Source organism: Anser cygnoides, chromosome 3, assembly GCF_040182565.1.
Source record: "Anser cygnoides isolate HZ-2024a breed goose chromosome 3, Taihu_goose_T2T_genome, whole genome shotgun sequence".
In the NCBI taxonomy this organism is placed as follows: Eukaryota; Metazoa; Chordata; class Aves; order Anseriformes; family Anatidae; genus Anser; species Anser cygnoides.
This window is the reverse complement of record NC_089875.1, coordinates 832,372-850,714: the sequence shown is the minus strand read 5'-3', so window position 1 is coordinate 850,714 and position 18,343 is coordinate 832,372. Positions and strand designations below refer to the sequence as shown.

Here is an 18,343-nt window from a genome sequence, read left to right as displayed (position 1 = left end):
GATATTCCTACAGATCTGGTCACCTTACACAGAGCATCTCAAGAACTACACTGTATGGGAGAGAAAAGAGAGTTTCAAAGGATTCACTGGATTTCTGATGGCAAGCATCACACAAAAAAGGGTATGGTTTCACAAATACACCAAGGAATAGGGAAAGGGAAGTAAGAGTCTTCAGTGACAGCCACCACAAAAGCAGCACATACAGTAATTTATGTGGTAGATTTACACGTAGATCATTACCTAACAAGCAACACAAAAAGCAAAGGACAACCATTTTTTTAACCAATGTTTAATATTTTAATTTATAGTTCACACAGTATGTTGACTTCTTTTAAGGAAATGAATGTAACCACTAAAAACACGAAGATATGTGGAGCGCGAGTAGCTTTTCACTGTCTTATTGTGGGGGAAAAAAAAGGATAAGACTATGCAATTTCAGTTCCTCTGGGGATTCAGCTCTGTCGCTGCCCAATTGCAAGACTCCTGTTCACATCGGTTATTTTGGTAACCCCTTGTACTTGCATGGCTGGTGACTTGCAGCTTGGTGGAAGTCAGTTTGTGAACAGATTAATATCTGGATTGCTGCAGTAACACTTTTCAGCTTGCCACGTGAAGATGACATAAGCACTACACACACTTCTTTGCCTGCCTAGGATGTTTCGGTGACGTGGTAGTCTTCTTGCGGACTCTTTCTCCCATCCTTTGAGCCGGCTGGAAGATAAACTTTGGTCAATATGTTACACTATGCCCTTTGTAATGAAATAACATCAGATAATATGTGTTTAGTGGGGATTTAAATTCCTGAGCTGATTACCAGGAGCTGTTAAGACGTGTAAGGTTTAGCAGTCCCCTGTGTACGATTCTAGAACGACGACGTACAGTATTTCAGTGACGTGCTCCTTCTGATGGCGTTTGAAAGGGCAGGACTTTGTTAGGAATACACTTGAAAGCGTAAGCAACCGAAAATACCAGTGACACAACTTGATGGTTAGTAGGAATTTAAGTGAAAACTAGAAAACTAAGCTCCTAAATTCTGAGTTCTTCTAGGTTTAATGAGACTTTTGCTTGGAGGTATCAGGAGTATGACAGGGTCGCCATCCCTTTGCTTCCTAGGAGGAAAACGAGTGTAGTAGTGTTTAATGCACCCGAAGGACGGTATGTGACTGAATAATGCTTGGAAACCGCTTTAGATAACAGATGTAATGGTTGTTGTGTGGAAAGGGACTGATCCTTATTACTGGGGGGGGCGCAGAGTATGATTTCATGAGGTGATTTCATGAGGTGATTTCGTGAGGTGATGTCATTTTTTTTTTTAATTTATTTCGGCGTGCAGGCAGCTGGCCCCGCCAGGCACGGCACAGCCGGGCCGGCAGCGAGGCCTTGCGGGCTCCGCGCCCCTCAGAGCCGAGTCCCCAGGCCCAGGCCGCGGCCGTGCCCGGGCCCGGCCGGGTGGGGAGGGCGCTGGCCCCGCCCCTCGGCGCTTAAGCCCCGCCCCCTCCGCCCGCCCCGCGACTCGCCCGGGCTGCCACGTCTGCCCGCTGACGTCACCCCCGGCCGGCCCCTCCCCGGCCAATCCGCTGCGCCCACTGCCGCGCCGAGCCGACGGGGCCGAGGGAAGAAAGGCCGGCCGACGCGCATGCGCCGCCGCCGCCGCGGGGGCCGCCGGGAGAGCGAGTCCCGCAGAGCGGGGCGCGGCCGGCCGCGGGCGCGGGGCGGCGGGCGTGGCGCGGACTCGGTTTCCCGGCATGCCCCGCCGCCTCCCCCCGGCCATGTAAGCGCTGCTGGTCGAGCGGCCGCCCCGTTTCCTGGTCGGGCAGCGGCGGCCATTTTGGGCTGAGGAGCGAGCGCGGAGGCCGCGGAGCGGAGCGGGGCCGGGCGGAGGGGGCAGGCCGGGCCGAGCCGAGCCGGGCGCAGGCGGCAGCCCTCGCACCCCCTGCATCCGCGGAGCGCCCGCCTGGGCGGCGGCAGGTGCCAGGCCGCCAGCGCCCTCCCCTCGCAGCGCCCTACGCCGTCCCTCGGGCCGCGGGCCCCACGGACATGTCCAGCATGAACCCCGAGTAGTGAGTGCGGGGCGGGGGGGGTAAGGGCGACGGGGCCGGGGGGCTGGGGGGCACAGCGGAGCCGGGGGGAGGCCCCCCGGGCCTTGGCGGTGGGGAGAGCCCCCGGGTGCCCCCCCCGGTGCCGCCCTCCTGGGGGGGACCCGAAGGGTGTGGGCGCCTCGCCCTGCCCCGGGGCTGCCCCCCCGGTGAGCCCCGCCTGGGGGGAGCGGCGGGGGGGGGCAGCCGGGAGAAACAGCCCCTCTCCGCGGGGGCTGCGCGCCCCGGCCCGCTGGCAGGCTGGGCAGGCGGAGGTCCGCCCTGCCCCGCTCCGGCTGCGAGTCATGTGTGTGTCACATGGCGCTTGCAAAACACTCGGGGCCTCCGTGGGTTTTGCAACGCTCCGGCTGGGTCATGGAGCAAGTGATCTTCGGGGTTGGCCTCAGCCGAAACAGGAGCTGCCTGGAGAGCCTGGTGATGGCGCGGGGCTGTGGTTTTCTCTGGAGGGTCGTGGTGCGAGGGTGGCCTTGTCCTCGGCAGTGGGGATGGCTGAGGGCTCTGGGCAGTGGTTGTCCGGGGCCTGGCAGCAGTAAGAGCAGCGGCATGCCCACCAGGGTGTTGGGGACACCAAACCTCAGCTCCCTCATCTTTTTTTTGAGGGACTCGGGATTCATTTAAATCACGCTTTAAAGCCAGCCACTTTACTGTCACTACTTCAGTGCCAAAGAGTGGTTTTAGGATTCTTTCATCTGTGCTGGCACTCCGGTTTGGGATGACAAAGCTGCCGTGCCCTCTAATGCAACTGAAGTGGTTTTGCTCTTGAGCCCCATGTGTGGTATGACATTACTGCTCTAGATCCCACCATCACTTTATGGGTGACACTCAACCAACTTTTGTCCTCAGACCTTGTCTTCCCACGCAGCTGTGGCTGCTGGTGTGCATGGTCACGGCTTTTATGCTCCCTGTGTATGGCAGTGTGACTGCAGGCACTCTGTGCCCATTAAATTCACCTGGAGAGTGAGCAGGAATAGAAGGCGAAGTAATCATCAGCTAGCTCCAGATAGTTGCTGAAAACTGAGAGGTTCAGCCAGGAACTCAAGTTACATCTTGGCAAGATTACATAACAGGTTTGCTGGTATGGCTTCTGGAAGCACTAAAACAGTAGCTGGATGTAACCAGTGGATAAACAACAATTTGTTGGTTGGTGCCTTCGTGGTTGTAAAGGCTCTCAGGGTTAAATTCGACTTCATCTCGCAGACAGGTGGGGTTTGGCGCTGGAAGGCTGCCTGTGAAGCGTTAGGCCCTTCTGGGTGGAAGCAAGTGGAAGGGGCTCTTCCCCCACAGATTAGTTCTGGCCTTTACTGAAGCCTCCCAGCTTTTTAGTAAGAGCTGACTGAGAGCATAGCTTCCTGCAGTCAGGTAACAAATGCTGCTATGAAGGTGAAAAAGCATTTTGTGGGAGCCTCGTTCTCAGTGGAGTGTGTTCGTCCTGGAGGTGGGGACTGGACTCTTAAAATGAAGAGGGAAGACTAGTTTAAGATTAATTTGGAATAGTAAATTGTTACTTTTGGCAGGGTCGTGTCTGCTGGATGAGGATAAGAGATGGGAAGAGCACAGTGAGATTTAAGGATATTTTTCTCTCCCTGTCATAAGTGTACTTGGATCAGCGTTAAACCAGGAGTAAGATTTGTGGGGTTCTAGTGTTCTTCCTAGTCCATCTCTAACAGGTGCAGGTATCCATTTGTGCTTTTAGTGGTACCTTGCCTGTAATGTATGTTCTCAGCTCTTTATCAGGGCTTCAGATGGGGCTGTAGCCCAGATCCTCTGTCCTGGGCGTGTCAGAAGTCAGTGGGTTAGCTAAATCTTTTTGTTAAACTTGCCTCCTTCAGTTTTCTTATTCAAAAAGCTGCAGGATTAGAAGCTATTGGTGCCAGGGTTTGAAGGGAGTCTGCTTCTGAGCTCCCCTGAAATTTCAGTGCTGTAGGACGGCTTGGTGGACTAACAAGTGTGCTTTTTGTGTGTGAGAAGGAGCTGGGGAGGGCTGGGTGAGCCGTTAGTGCTAGCATTTGTGAAGCTAAATTCTCAAAACATCTGTCCAGCCAGTGCTGGGTTGTTCCTTTTGTGTTCCTCCCCCATTATGGTGTTTAAATAGTCAAAATGTCAATATTGACTCTGTTGTGACTAGATCATGCTGAGGTCTTTCAGGCTTGGTGCTTCCTACCCCTTGTGCAACTGCATGCAGCAGGCTGGCTTGCACAGATCCACCAGGGGGTGAGCCCTCGCACAGATAAGCAGGCCTGGGAGTTAATCTTGATGAATGCTCTGTAGTGTCTGGGTCTCATTCCAGATACCTTCCCTAAGGGGTGATAAGGGAACAAAGTGATGGTGGAATAAACCTGGCTTCGGTATTCAGAGGTGTTAGCCAGCCCCTGTGTGGGCTTCTCAGGCTTGCGTGGTGGAGGTCAGTGGGTGACAGGTGAGTGACAGCTTCTGGAAACATCTGAAATTATTTGTTCCAGCCTTTCCAAGCCATAATCTGCGATGCAGAGTGGCCTCTTGTCTTCTGGATTCTGTTTACTTGCACATGCAGTGTGTAATCAGAGTGACAGTCATGCTCCTCTTCAAAATTTCTTGGGTGGTGGAACAAAGACAGGATTTGAGGCTGCTGTGAGTATCTGTTTACAATAAACCTGCAGCTGACATCAATGATTAAAGCTGACTCCAACAGTTCCTTGTAGGAGATGGATGACTACCTCATCTTGTCTATTTGGGATAAAGCCTTCCTGGTTCTAGGAAAGAAGTGCGTCTGCCTGCATAAACAACGTGCTTTAGAGGCATGCGGATCCCTTGTCCTGCACAGCTTTGGCCAGCTCTGCCCTCAGCTGGGCTTCCTGGTCTTCTGCTGAGCTTGCTTGCTGGCTGGGGCACGGAGAGTGCCTGTGGTGGAGTGCTGCTCCCCTCTCAGGTGTGGCAGGGCTCTCCTGGAGGTGCCTTTTTTGCAAGAATTGCAGTGCATCTAGCAGTTCTCCTTGGCAAAAGGAAGTTAGCGTGTTCTCCTCCTGATTAGAAGGGTTTGAAAGCCTCACTCGTGCTGACAGCACCTGCCTGCCCTGCTGCTGCACATCCTCCAGCAAGCAGTCTTGTACGGTGCGAAGTATGACTGCTTATATAAAGAGTGAGAAGTGGCTGAATGATCGGTCTGAGTTCACGCCACCTCCAAGTGCTGTGGAGAAGGCCGTGCTGCATGGCCTGTGCCCAGCCTGCGCTACGGCGGCTTCCTGAGCTCCAGGAGCTAATGGCCCAGGTCTTCAGGCTGGGAAAGCTGAGCTCACAGCTTCCCAAGTGATTGAGGCTTTTCAGGAGCAAGACCAGAATTAACCTGGGTGACTGGGATGCGTCACCACAACTGAAGCTGTTTACTCAAATATATTCCATCAGCAGGGTTCTGTCTGGAAATACGTTTCAGCAAAACTTTGCAACTTATTTTCATTTTTCTTGGATTTAGGCTGTTGTTCTGTGGTCTCAGCCACCACACCGTGTCTAACAGCTAGTTCTCAAGGTCCACATACAGACACCTGGTGTTGTAAAACACCCTAAAGCAGCCGTATCTGGAAGTGGAGTGCATTTTTGGGTATTATGCATGCAGTAACTTTAATTTTTGAAAACCTAAACAGTAAGGTTGCACTTTAATTATCTTGGAGTTGATGCAGGTCTAAGTTTCAGTCTTGCTTATCTGGCAGAACTAGGTTTGTGACACAGCAGCCCGTTCTAGGGTAAGAGTGACTTGATAAAGGCTGTTTGCCTCTTGCCTCAGCCTGAGCTGTGTTGGCCCTGCTTTGGGTGAGGCAGGTGGCTGGAGCTGCTGTGTGACCCGGTGATTGCTGTCTGAAACAACGGAGCCCAGAGTTGGGACACGTTTTGATAGTAGAGATGTCAAAAGCAGCATTTAAGGCTTTCGGGTTCCTGCTGCTTCACCCACAGCACTACTGCTAAGTTACACTATGGCCGCTCCTGTTTGCTTCTGGCCAGGGAATGCCTGCATATAAAATGGAGGACTTAATAGCAGGGTAGGCCTGGCTGGGAGCTGCCCGGGAGTCTGAGGGATGCGAGAGGAGGACAAACCCTGCAGGGTTTGGGGGCTGAGGAGGCCTGGATCCTCCTTGGAAGCAAGGGGGGCTTGGGAGCTTGTAGCTCAAGCCTTACCTAGGAAGGAATTAAATGTTTTCTAGTGACATGAGCGGTGAAATTCAGGTGAAAGCACAGTGGTAATATTCCCGTGTTACCATTCTTAAGGGGATTATGCCATGCTGCAGGCTCTAATACTTGGAAGGGTATTAATGCTTTCTATAAGTAATAATTTAGCATTGCTGGGAACTGAGTTTTGCAGAGAACTGGCTGACCCAAACTTGCTGTTGAATCTGAAAGCTGCGTGTGTCAATTTGTGTGTGATAACCTAACAGAGGGCCAGATGTGAGAGCTGGTGTGCCATCGCCCTGTTCTCTAGCCTGTGTCAGCTTTGGGGAGCTGCAGTTATTAGTGGGGGGAAGGGGAGGGAGGGAGCTCCTTCCTCTGCTCAGGGCTGGGGGCAGTGGCTGGGAGGCTGCAGAGGGAAGGGTCAGACAGTCCCGCTGTGCTGGGGCGGGCAGTTAGGCCTGGAGTGGTTTTCTCCTGATAAAGCACAGCGGGGTGCCCGCAGCCAGCTCGTCCGTGTGGCTGGGGCAGCTTCTGCAAGCGGAGCCACAGGAAACACGAAGCTGCTCCTGAAGGGCGCGGGGAGGAAGTGTGCAGGGCGGTGTGTCGGGGCAGGGACTGCGGTGTCAGCTCCTGGGCTGCCCTGAGCTCCACGAGGGGGTCCTGCGTGCTCCTGGGGAGCGAGCAGCTGTAGTGCTGCTGGTAAGTAGCGGTGCCTCGACTGGTTTGAAGCTGTTCGGGTAAGTGGGTTGTGATGCAACCTGACTTACCTCTGAACTACGCGGGGTAGTAACTGCACTGCACTAAAACCATCCTGCCTTGGAGCGGCACACGATTTGACAGTAGTGAGCTCTGAGCCCCAGAAACTAAGTATCTTCAGATGACTTTGATTTCTGAAGTACCTTGAGTGCTTTCACTTCAGGCTGGGGAGGGGCGAGCCTGCATTTTTAAGATTAGCTTATTAGTCGTTACATTTAGCACTTTGACTTCTCTCTAGCCTTGAGAGAAGTGCTGCGGCAGTGGGTCTCCGCAGAACGTGTTCTCACAGGGAGTCACTGGGGCACTTGAGCCGAGGAGAGCCTGGTGGCTGGCTGCTGAGGGTGGGTGCAGTGCCCTGGCTGGACTTGTGGCAGCGGTGGGGAATAGTCAGTGGGGACAGCTGACTTCAGGTTTATTTTTGTTTGGTTAAGTGGGGGTAGAAATGTGCCTCTTGTAAGCTTTGGTGGTTAAACGAGCATGGGACTTAATTCTGGGTGTTGTGGGGCTGAAGAGCTACAAGCCTGGGACTAGCTTACCTAACACAAGGTATTGCTGTGAGTGGTGCGTGTTTTTTTCTCTTCTGCTTGGTCTCTGGTATCAAACCACCCCATTTGGCTTGTGACTAACATACAGTTTAATGTTTTGCTAACAGTGAAGTCTCCGTTGCTCTCTGACGTGTAAGGTAGGTCAGCCATACTGTGCTTGTGCCCTCAGTATTGGGAGGGCTCAGCATTAAACAAAACACAAACTGTTACCCCTGCCGATGTGGCTTAAGAATTATTACACCATACCTGACAGGAATGTGTGCTGACATCACACCTGAGTGTGGATGTATTATCTGGCAATGTGTGCTTCGTTCTTAAAAGATGAGTGGAATATATGGCCTCTAATATGGCTGTTAATAGCCTAGCATGGAAGGCAAATGTTCATTCTGCTTCAGCAGGTCATTAAACCCGGTGCTAATGGCTCGTAGACCTGCATCGTGTGTTCTGTTGGATCCTGCTGAAAGCTCAGTCTGGGTAACTTAAACTGAGGAAGGAGGTGGCCGCTTTTGGCGAGCTACGTGGAACTTGTGCATACAGGCAGTGGAGTGAAGCCTTTGACTTACAGGTGGTACGAGCTGGCTTGCTGTCCACCAGAACTGTTATTGCTGATGTGTTGTTCTACCAACCAGTGAGGCTTGTACGTAACTGGGAAGTGTGGTTTTAGTTTCAGCTAGACCACAAAGGGCTGAAGTAGGACTCTTTGCCTTGCTGATAGCTACCAATATCCCCGTTGTAACTTCCTGGAACAGCATGCTTCGATGCAAATGCTGTGCCCAGGGCATCACCTCACACCTCCCTTACACAGCAGCTTATGTGAACTGAGAGCACCTCACCTGGCCAGAGGGGTTCGGAGTTGGAGGGTCTGTTCCCTAGCAGTGAACTGACCTGCCTGACTCAAACAATGTACTGGCTGTCAGCAGCATTTGTCACTAAGTGCCATTTTTTTCTCCCTGCAGTGACTATTTATTCAAGCTACTTCTGATTGGAGACTCCGGTGTTGGGAAATCTTGCCTTCTACTTAGGTTTGCAGTAAGTGATCATGCTTAAACTTTTATATAAAAGCTGCCCCAGGTACTTAGCAAGAATTTCTCTGCTAGAAGAGCAGCTTGAAAGGACTGATGGCTGTCAGGCCTGGCGTACCAAGGAATAATCAAAGTGTTTCAAAGCCCTCTTGTCTCCTGGATGTTTCCAGCTAATGTATTCATGAGTCATATCAGAGATAATATCAAGAATGCCCGGTTAAATTTGATTCTCATTTTCCTGTTACTTGAGAACAAAATATCCTAATTTAAGTTCCACCACTGTGCTGGTGGTAGAACTCTGAAGGTGGAAGAATGTACTTGAGGTCTGGGGTCTCGTGGTCCTCATTCTCAAAGTTGTAATGTCTGCCAAAGACCTTAATCAGTTATTACTTGATCTGAATATTTTCAGCCGGGTGAAGTTTGACATCTGCATTGAAAAGGCCTACCAATTGCTTAGCCTGAGGGAGAGGTAATTAAAATAATAGTCTAGGAATAATAAGGCCTTAATGCTTCCTTTAGTGAAGGAATGTATACTAAACTTTAAAATTGCTGGTGGGCTGCTGTCTTGAACTTCATGCAAGAGGCTCCAATGCTCCTGTCAACAGGGAGAGTCCGAAATGTTTGACAGCTCCTGGTGGGAAGCGCTGGAGTCCAGAGAACTCTTCACCTGTGTCTAGCTTAAAATGTTGCTGTGGGAGGAGATTAGAAACTAAGTTTTGATACTAGTGCAAGACAATGGCGGCAGTTTCAGACTATAAACAGCTGCCTCAGGCACCTCTGGAAGTTCCCTGTTACTTATGTGAAGTGGGTGTCTGCTGTGTGCAGATAGCATCGCACCAGTGGGAGCCCCCATGGCCACTGCAGCACTACTGTAGTAGGACAAGGCAATGCTAAAACCAGTGTGAGCACCAGAAAGGTGTAACCTGCTCTGCTCAGAGCTCAGGCAGCGGATTGGAAGTGACACCGAGGCTGGAGCAGTATTCCCACATCAGTCTAGCCTGTGTTCTTGCAGGTGTTTCACATGAAGTCAAATTTATTCAAAAACATCCAACTATTCCTTTGGATAACCAGCTTATGTTTGTGCTTAGTTATCTGGTGTTTCTTCAACTAAGAAGCTTTTTTCCTGTAGAAATTTGACTTTCTAACTAAGCTTTTTTACATCGAATGCTGCAGTAAGTCCTTATGTCACTTAATATGTTCCTGCTGCAGGTTAAACAGCAGCAGGCTTTTCAAACATACCTTTCTGAGTATTGGAACTTAAGGAAATGAATGTCATGTCATTGTAAAAGGCTTAATGCTTTCCCGTTACTTGCGTCTGTTCCTTCAGACAGCTGTATTATCTGAGGTGTCTTCCATTCACAGCACAAAGAAATCCCTTGCTTTTGTGAGAGCTGCTGGTTATGTTAAAGCCTTTTGTGGCATGTTTAACCTGAAGTTCTGCCCTGCTGGTACTTTGGAAATAATCTTCTCTCATGCCAGTAGGCTAACGATCATTCACATGTAGCGGAGGCTGACCCAAAGGTTCCTGTGTGCCAAAGACCAGGTGGGGCCTCAGCAGCCAGGTCTGCGCAGGCTGTTAGAGCAGTGCTGTGTTTCCTGTGCTCGCTCAGACCACGCAGCAGAGGACTCATCACGAGTACCTAAGCTGTAACTCTAAACTGCTGTAGCAACCAGCTGTGGTGGCAGGGGATCTGAAATTCAGATGCGGAGGGCGACTGAGGCAAAGCCTCTCACTTGGTATAGGTAGCTGCCATGTAACAGATGAAAAAACACCAAAAGGAGATAAAAACTGGAGGCACTTTAATGACCTTAATGGTTATTCTAAGTAGCTCTTCAGTCTGCCAGCTTAACAAAGGCTGTCTTCTGAACTACAATTCAGAAGGGCTTAATGCTGTAGCATTTTCGGAATGAGTTTTATTGACCAGTTGGGGAACACAAACCTTGTAGTATGAGGTGCTTAAAAGTTTTTTGAAGAATTTCTAAAGAGTAAGTGTTCAGTGAAAAGATCTAGATTGCTGCTGGACTTTGCAATGGATGATCAGACCATTTTTTCCTAGGAAATCAAGTACCTTTGTCTGCATGGTGTGTGCCTATTACATAATAAAGTAGGTGACTGTGGAAGTGCAGCTGGCTTGACTTATGTTCACTCTTCTTCCTAGGATGACACGTACACAGAAAGTTACATCAGCACAATTGGTGTGGACTTCAAAATCAGAACTATAGAACTAGATGGGAAAACAATCAAACTTCAGATAGTAAGTAGTATTTCTCAACTCCTGGGCACCTTAATCTGTTCAAGCACAATTGCATTCATGATTACTGGTATTTATCTTTGTTTCTATTTTAATGATTAAAGTACAGTGTATTCCCTGTTCCAAGAGGCTAGGCAGTTTTCACAGGACTTCCCATGACCTGTCCCTGAAGAAGGATGTGATCAATGCTGCCTGCCTGAAAGGGGAAGTGAGATGTTAATCTTTCTTCCTTTGAAAAAGCTTAAGTTTTAAAAGGCACCATGGGCAGTGAGCTGAAGGGTAGGATCCTGCGCTGGTTTGCTCTCATCAAAACCAGTAATTTTGCAAAAAATAAAAAATAAAAATTTTGCAGTAATTATTAAGTGTAAGTGCAAGAACATCATGGTTGTCCAAGATGCCAGAGTTCTCCAGCAGCTGTTAACAGCTGTGTGCACTGCCCGGTGCTGGGAGTGTGCTTTTGTGGGTCTGAAAGGAAAATCTGACACGTGTGCTTGCAACTGGCTTGTCTGCCTTAGTGCTGAGTAGTGTCTTCTGGCTGTGTTTGGCCTTCCCCTGCAATAGGCAGGGGCAGAGACTTGGCAGTTCTCTCCTCTAATCTTGAAGTGCTCTAAAACAGTGACTTGTGTACTGAAATCTAATATCTATGCAAGGTCACACAATCCTTGTCAGCCACTGCTTCCAGCTCCAGCAGAGGCTCTCAGGACTGGAAGGCAATGACTCAGGGATTCCAGGCTGCGCTGTGGAGCAGCCTCTAGTTCCCTGCCAGAAGCCTGGGCACAGTTGTGAGCCTGCAGACCCTCAGAACAGCCCACCAGGAATCTGTCTGCGAGTCTGACTATTTTTAATGTGCTAGCCCTACTCCTGACACGGCTTTGGGAACAGCGGTGTTTGGGTGAGCGCTGTTCCTGCCCTGCTGGGGGGAGGTGAAGCACCAAATGCCCTTCCTCCTCTCTGCCAGCAGGAGGAAGGAACCAGGTTTGAGTTGTTGCACTTCATCTTCCAAAGAGGATGTCGCCTGTAAATACCTTTGCAGCTCTTGTACCAAGGCTGCTGAAGGGAGTGGTGATGTTAGATACCCCACATCTCTCAGATCTTAGCCTGAACGGGTTTTCAAGCCCTGCCTTGCGTTTGTTCTGACCACTGAACCATGGCTTCTGTTTATATATGCAGAAAGGGCTTCTGTTTGGGTCAAAGTGACTTGAAATGTTTTCTCACACTTGGTCTAAAACCAAACAAATGAGCAGTTCTAGAAAAGCACCTACTGAAGTGTACTTCCCAGTTAAAATATGTTGGCTATCTTGAATGCTGTTTGACCATCTCGGAGCAGTTTCTGCAGTTGGGACTTGGAGACGCTTGCAGTTGGGTGGCAGGTCAGCTGAGCTGTGTTCTGTGAGCTCCTGTGACCCCGGCACCCTGCCCTGCAGTAACTGATCCTGTTTGCCTTGCAGTGGGACACGGCGGGACAGGAGAGGTTTCGAACTATCACTTCCAGTTACTATAGAGGCGCTCATGGCATCATAGTCGTGTATGATGTTACGGATCAGGTAAGTGGTGAACTTGTGCCAGGAGGGGTTTTCCAGGTGGAATGCACGAGGCTGACGTGTAAATAAAATGCAATTTGATGCGCTATGTAGTATCTAACAACTCAGCGTTTCTGAAGCATGCAGTGACTGTTCTCCAGCTGTGTTGAAGTTTATTGAGCTGAATGGACAGCAGTCTCTGGTTTGGGGCTAAACAAGTACAGGGAGCTGTGAGATAGGGGGGATACTACTCTAAAGTAACAGTGTCTTAGGCTTAACCTGGAACTTGCTGGGTAGGTGACTGTGAGTACTTCTCAACCCGCCTTTAGTGGTGAGGAGTCTGAATTACTGATACTGTTCAAAAATTTCTGAATGTACTTGAACTTTGGTCTACAATAAACAAATCTGAAACTGAAAAATGTCAGCATGTGCGCAGCGTACAACTGAGGCAGTGTTTTTTGTGAAAGAATCTCTGAAGATCAGTGGTGCTGTTGTCCTGTTTGAGGGGCTCTTCGGAAGTGTAGAGTTTCCTGAACTAATAGGAAGGGAACAGTTGGCTTCTGTTGCTAACTCAGATGTCAGCTCAGTGCGGCAGTTCTGTTTTTTTGGAGTCAAAGGTTGTTCCAGCATCCCTCTCCACAACAATGTGACTTGCGCCTAATAGCTGGTGCTTTGTAAATGCCTGGGATTCTTCTGCTTTCAGCTGTGTACTGTATCTTCTGCCTGCTACAGGAAGAGGAGGAGGAGTCCCTGATGGTATTTGTTGGCTATTCAGTATGGACCAGGGAAAAATAATGGGGGGGAGCCCAGCTAGGGAGGAAGGGGCTGATTGTGTAGGGCTTGGAGCAGTGGCCTGAAGAAGGGTCTAGACCCTGTGGTGACTCCCTTATCCGGAGGGAATTGGGAGCGGTGGTATGGATAAAATACAGCAGCATTAGTAGTGTTCTGTCCCTTGTAGTTGTGAAGCACACTGTTGCTAAAGTACATTGCTTTACCTTTTTTTCCAGTTATTGCTGAATAGTGCTGAACTTCCCTCGTGGCAGGGGTTTTGCTTACAGCTCTCTTGTCTCCTAGGAGTCTTTCAATAATGTAAAACAGTGGCTGCAGGAGATAGACCGCTATGCCAGTGAAAACGTCAACAAGTTGTTGGTGGGGAACAAATGTGATCTGACCACAAAGAAAGTAGTAGACTATACAACAGCAAAGGTATGTTGGTACTGACACGGGCTGGCTTGGCTCAGTGCTAGGCTGGGTCATAAATGCAGTTGAGTTCAGTGTAGGGAAGCAGCTCGGTACACAGATGTTGGTGTGCCACAACTGCAGGCAGCTCAGTGACCTGCTAAGTACTTCGGTACAAGTCAAATTGGGGTGGGGGTCTGGGAACTTGGGGTGGATGCGGAGGTGCACCAGGAAACCAGGTGAGCTGTGAGTTGGTGTGTGAGCTTACTGTTTGCTGTTTCTTGATTCACAGGAATTTGCAGATTCTCTTGGAATTCCGTTTTTGGAAACCAGTGCAAAGAACGCCACAAATGTAGAACAGTCTTTCATGACCATGGCTGCTGAGATTAAAAAACGAATGGGTCCTGGAGCAACAGCTGGTGGTGCGGAGAAGTCCAATGTTAAAATTCAGAGCACTCCAGTCAAGCAGTCTAGTGGAGGTTGCTGCTAAAACTTGCCTCCCCCCTTTTGTCTCACAACAATGAATTTGCAATCTGAACCCAAGTGAAAAAAAATTGCCTGAATTGTACTGTATGTAGCTGCACTACAACAGATTCTTACCGTCTCCACAAAGGTCAGAGATTGTAAATGGTCAATACTGACTTTTTTTATTCCCTTGACTCAAGACAGCTAACTTCATTTTCAGAACTGTTTTAAACCTTTGTGTGCTGGTTTATAAACGTGTAATCCTTGTTGCTTTTCCTGATACCAGACTGTTTCCTGTGGTTGGTTAGGATGTATTTTTGTTTTGATGTTTCTATTGGCATGTTTAGATGTCAGGTTTAGTCTTCTGAAGATGAAGTTTAGCCATTTTGTATCAAACAGCACAACAGTGTCTGTCAGTTTCCATGCATAAAATTTAGTAAGATATATGTAAGATCTGATTTGCTAGTTCCTTCTTGTAGAATTATAAATGGAAAGATCACACTATCTCTGATTAATAGTTTCTTCATACTCTGCATATAATTTGTGGCTGCAGAATATTGTAATTTGTTGCACAATATGTAACAAAACTGAAGAAATGTTTAATAAATATTGTACTTATTGGAAGTAATATCAAACTGTATGGTGATAAATATTGTCTTAATTTGTATTGGCTAAGGGGGAAATCAGGCTTGCATTGTGCACAAAACATATCATTGTGCAGCCATGGCTCTTAGACCTTGTAGTAGACCAGAGACCTTCCCTACAACAAAACTAGTGACTATGGCCCAAAAGACTGAGGTGTTGTGGTGCTTAAGGCACGTGCGCTGTACCAGGAACACCTAGCCGATGTCCATGGAGGCATAATGCACTCTGAATGTACTACAGTTCCCTCACTTAGTCTTGGAACTTAATTTATTTCTCAAGGACTTGACTTAGGGAATACCTGCCTGCTTTGGGTAGCAGGGGACAGAAGGGTACTTCCCTAACGTGAATACTTCAGCATAACCTTGAGGTGGTAAAAAACTTTGTACCAGTATATTATGTCTTTTCTATATACTGTTAATTCCATCCTCTTTTAATTAATACTCTTCTTAATGCAACAGCTTAGTTTCTATTTGGTTATGCATAAAGGCGTCAGAAGGATGAAATGGGGACAGTAAGATCCCACACCAGACTGTTGCTCATGTAGGCGCTCTTGCAAACAATTTGGAACTAACCAGCAGCCAAGAGGTTTTGGGCAGTGTGTGATTCTTTGTACAGAGCTAATCAAATCATTAGTGCCTGATGTCTAGCTAAAAGCCACAGGAAAGCTAGCCTATAACACTTCCTATACATGTAAAATTGTTCAGCTTTATCTAAACTCAACTGTTCAGCCTATTCTGTAAATAGTCTCATGTTTGAAAGACCATGTAACATTCCCCTAGTAGTAAATACACCCTGTGATAGTAAGAAATATAGCCTAGGTATGTTGTGAGGTATAAACTAAAACTGGTGCAAATAGCCTCTGATTTTTTTTTGGGGGGGGGGGAACTTTGGCTAACAGCTTTCTTCAACATAGTTGCATCAATCAACAGGCAATTGTAATACATAAAGTATTGTCATGGTTAAGTTGAACTCTTCCACGTGAGACCTTCACAAAATAAAGTGATGTGCTTTCTATTAGAGATGTGCTCGTTGGTATAATTCATTGTGTGACTCGCTCCTCCTGGAGAGCAGGAGCTGTAGGAGTAGTGAGTGCTGCTGAGATCAGGAAGCGAACCCGAAGGAGGTGTACTGAGGGTAAAACATCTTCCCTCCAGAGAACTGCACAAATGAACTTAAATGTCAAGATGCCTGCTACATACTATCCAAAACAATGTTAATATATACAGTAATAAAAGCATTGCAAAACCAACTTGGCCTACACCAGTTGTTTGGTGGTTATTTTTTTTTTTCCCTAAATTACAGCTTGACAGGGTGGCACCATTAACTGCTCTAGCTGGGTGTCAGGCTGGAGTACACAGCAGGTTTAAAAAAAATCCTGGCTGAAGGGTTCTCACCTGTGAGCTGACTTACTAAATAGCTTCAGCAGCATGGGCCAGGCCTACAACTGGCACATGGAGACAAAGCAGCAGCAGTTTCCTTTCATCAAAGCTGGGGTGATGTCGGCTGGGTAATTCCTGGCTGGTCCTGCTGCAGTAAGGCTCCCGGTGTGCCCGCAGGCAGGGAGCCTGGGGTGGTGAGGCCAGAGCGAGAGCAGTCTCACTGCAGCACTGTCCTGGTGCACGCTGAGCTGGGAATTGTCACCTGCAGCCTCGTGATTTAAAAACCTGCCCTTGAAGCTGAGGGGGAGGATAGGGGAGGGTATCAAAAAACAAAACAACCACCACAAGCCCCCCAGCTAAAACAGTTAAGAGCTCTAAATAATTTCACTGCGCTTTCCCCCTTCTACTTGCATGGTGCACAAACGTTATCCACTCTGTTCATAAGAATGGGAGGAAATGATGTATTCTGCAGGAGAACACAATGATAACCATTTAGTTTAAAGGTTAATTAAAACCAAGTACCAACAGTCTGTAATTGGCTGTAACCTTTTTTTTTTGGGGCCACTTACCTTGTTAATTCAGGCCTGCCCTTTTCTATGGCAGAAAGGGGTTGGGAGCCCTTTCCGATGGCTTTGCTAGCACCGATCAGCAGCGCGAGCTGTGAGGGAATGGCTCCATCCTCTTCACAGAGGGAAACCAGCACTGTGCTCACAGAACTACTGCAAGGGGCAGCAGCAGTTCACACACAACTTGCCTGAGTACGCACCTGCTTGTTGCTTTATCAGGAGCCACCCAGAGCATTGGCTCTTTGCATTTCTGCCTAACACAACATTAAATAGGCACTGCCGCAGCAGTGCCTGGTAATTATAAGAGTTCTGTTTGCTCCCAAGAACCAGAAAGAGCTGCTAGTTCTTGGCTTCCAGCAGCTATTTTTGAAGGGTATAAACACAAAATGAGAACACTTCTATTATAATCACACAGCTTTACTTAGGAGTTGCACTGCACACTATGGATTACTCAGATTAAAAAAGTGTGTGCCTGACATTTTGCTAATGCATGGAACAGGCCACTTCAGTAAAAGGGAACGCTACATAAAAAAAAGGAGAAAAGAACCAGCTGTACATTCCTCACTCACAAAACCCCCAACTTAGTCAGCAATATTAAATAGAAATACAAGTAGCCAAGTAACTGCACAGCTTGCCTGTCTCAAGCCACAGTAAAAAACAAGTTGAAATCAGCCCGGGCTGGCTAACTCCAGACATGGTGATTCAACGCATTTTGGCATCTCCGCAGGAGTTGGACGTAGCGGCTTGTTATGTGCTGCGGTTCTGCTCAGCCGTCCTGAGAGCAGCCAACAAAGCCCAGGTCTGATGGAGGCAGCACCTGAAATAAAGCAGAAAGTTTGTTCCTGTGCAGTGCCTGCAATCCCAGAACAAAAACAATGAATGCACACTGTACCTGAATCACCCCCACCTGTCCTCTGTAGTGTGTAGGGTACAGCTATATTCATTAGTCAATTAAAAAAAAAAGCTATGCAATATATTGTTCCTCTTCTAAAGTTCTGGAAATATCTTTCCCCTCTGCAAGTCAAAATTTTAAAGTGAGCCAGGGAGAAATTGAAATTCTTGAGCTAACCTCCCTCCTCCCCCAGAACCCAGTTGTCTTCCAGCTCCTGAATTCCTGCCTCTGGGTGTGCAGGAGCTGCACCAGCCTTCCTGTGGCCCTGCACCGGGCTTCTTGCTAGCACCAGCAGTCATTTCATAAGGACACAGTTTTATAGCAATTCCCAGTTACCGCTCCAATGGCTTAGGGAAATCTGTCCGGATCTACTCTGAAGTGACTTTGCCCTCAATCACCACTCAATGCAAACGTCCCCTCACCCCTTACTCTCACACTCCTGTCATTCCCTCCCGCAATGCTGTTGTCTCTGCCATTGTAATTGAAGGGAGGTGTTCAAGAATTCAGCCAACAAGTTTTCTAGCCCATATTTTACACCTGGATTGCCTCGCTTCCCTTTCCCAGCATTAAATGAGGAGTACAATTTTTCTGTGAGGAAACAGGAGAGAGCCATCTCACTCTTCCCTGCTCCTCAGTGATTTTGGTAAAGCAGCTGCCTGTGCCCGGGCTGCTGAAATCCCATCCCCTGCACCCTGCATTTAGTGCCTGCCTGCTCGGTGCGTCCCTCTGACAGGCTGGCAGCGCCCTCACCACACTCTTGTCTCAGCAGCGGGTTCACCAACGCACTGCTCTGTCCCTGACACATTTGAAGACTAAGGGCATCCATTTCGAGATCACCCTCAGTTTTCTCTCCTTCCAGGCCTTGCAAACATCAGATTAAAAAAGCCTGATT

At 48.5% G+C, this 18,343-nt stretch overlaps 2 protein-coding genes across 6 annotated transcripts in view; one reads left to right on the top strand and one right to left on the bottom strand.

Moving 5' to 3' along the window:
* Window positions 1–1,804: 1,804 nt before the first annotated feature.
* Window positions 1,805–15,633, top strand: RAB1A (RAB1A, member RAS oncogene family). The gene is made up of 6 exons (XM_048060753.2): window positions 1,805–2,060; window positions 8,488–8,560; window positions 10,713–10,808; window positions 12,254–12,349; window positions 13,400–13,531; window positions 13,797–15,633. The coding sequence occupies exons 1-6, from the start codon at window positions 2,038–2,040 to the stop codon at window positions 13,992–13,994; spliced, it is 618 nt and encodes a 205-aa protein (XP_047916710.1). The 5' UTR covers window positions 1,805–2,037; the 3' UTR covers window positions 13,995–15,633.
* CEP68 (centrosomal protein 68) overlaps window positions 15,490–18,343 on the bottom strand; it is a 21,070-nt gene continuing 18,216 nt past the window's right edge. For all 5 annotated transcript variants that reach the window (XM_013194852.3, XM_048060742.2, XM_048060739.2 and 2 more), the window contains one exon: window positions 15,490–17,376. In XM_013194852.3, the coding sequence (XP_013050306.3) occupies window positions 17,326–17,376 (51 nt within the window). In that variant the 3' untranslated portion in view covers window positions 15,490–17,325. The remainder of the gene's footprint in view (window positions 17,377–18,343) is intronic.

Excerpts from the sequence above, each read along its gene's own strand:
- RAB1A (XM_048060753.2), top strand. The coding sequence starts at position 2,038 with ATGTCCAGCATGAACCCCGAGTA. Across the intron at positions 2,061-8,487 it reads TCCAGCATGAACCCCGAGTA|TGACTATTTATTCAAGCTAC; the intron begins GTGAGTGCGGGG and ends TTCTCCCTGCAG. Across the intron at positions 13,532-13,796 it reads TAGACTATACAACAGCAAAG|GAATTTGCAGATTCTCTTGG; the intron begins GTATGTTGGTAC and ends CTTGATTCACAG.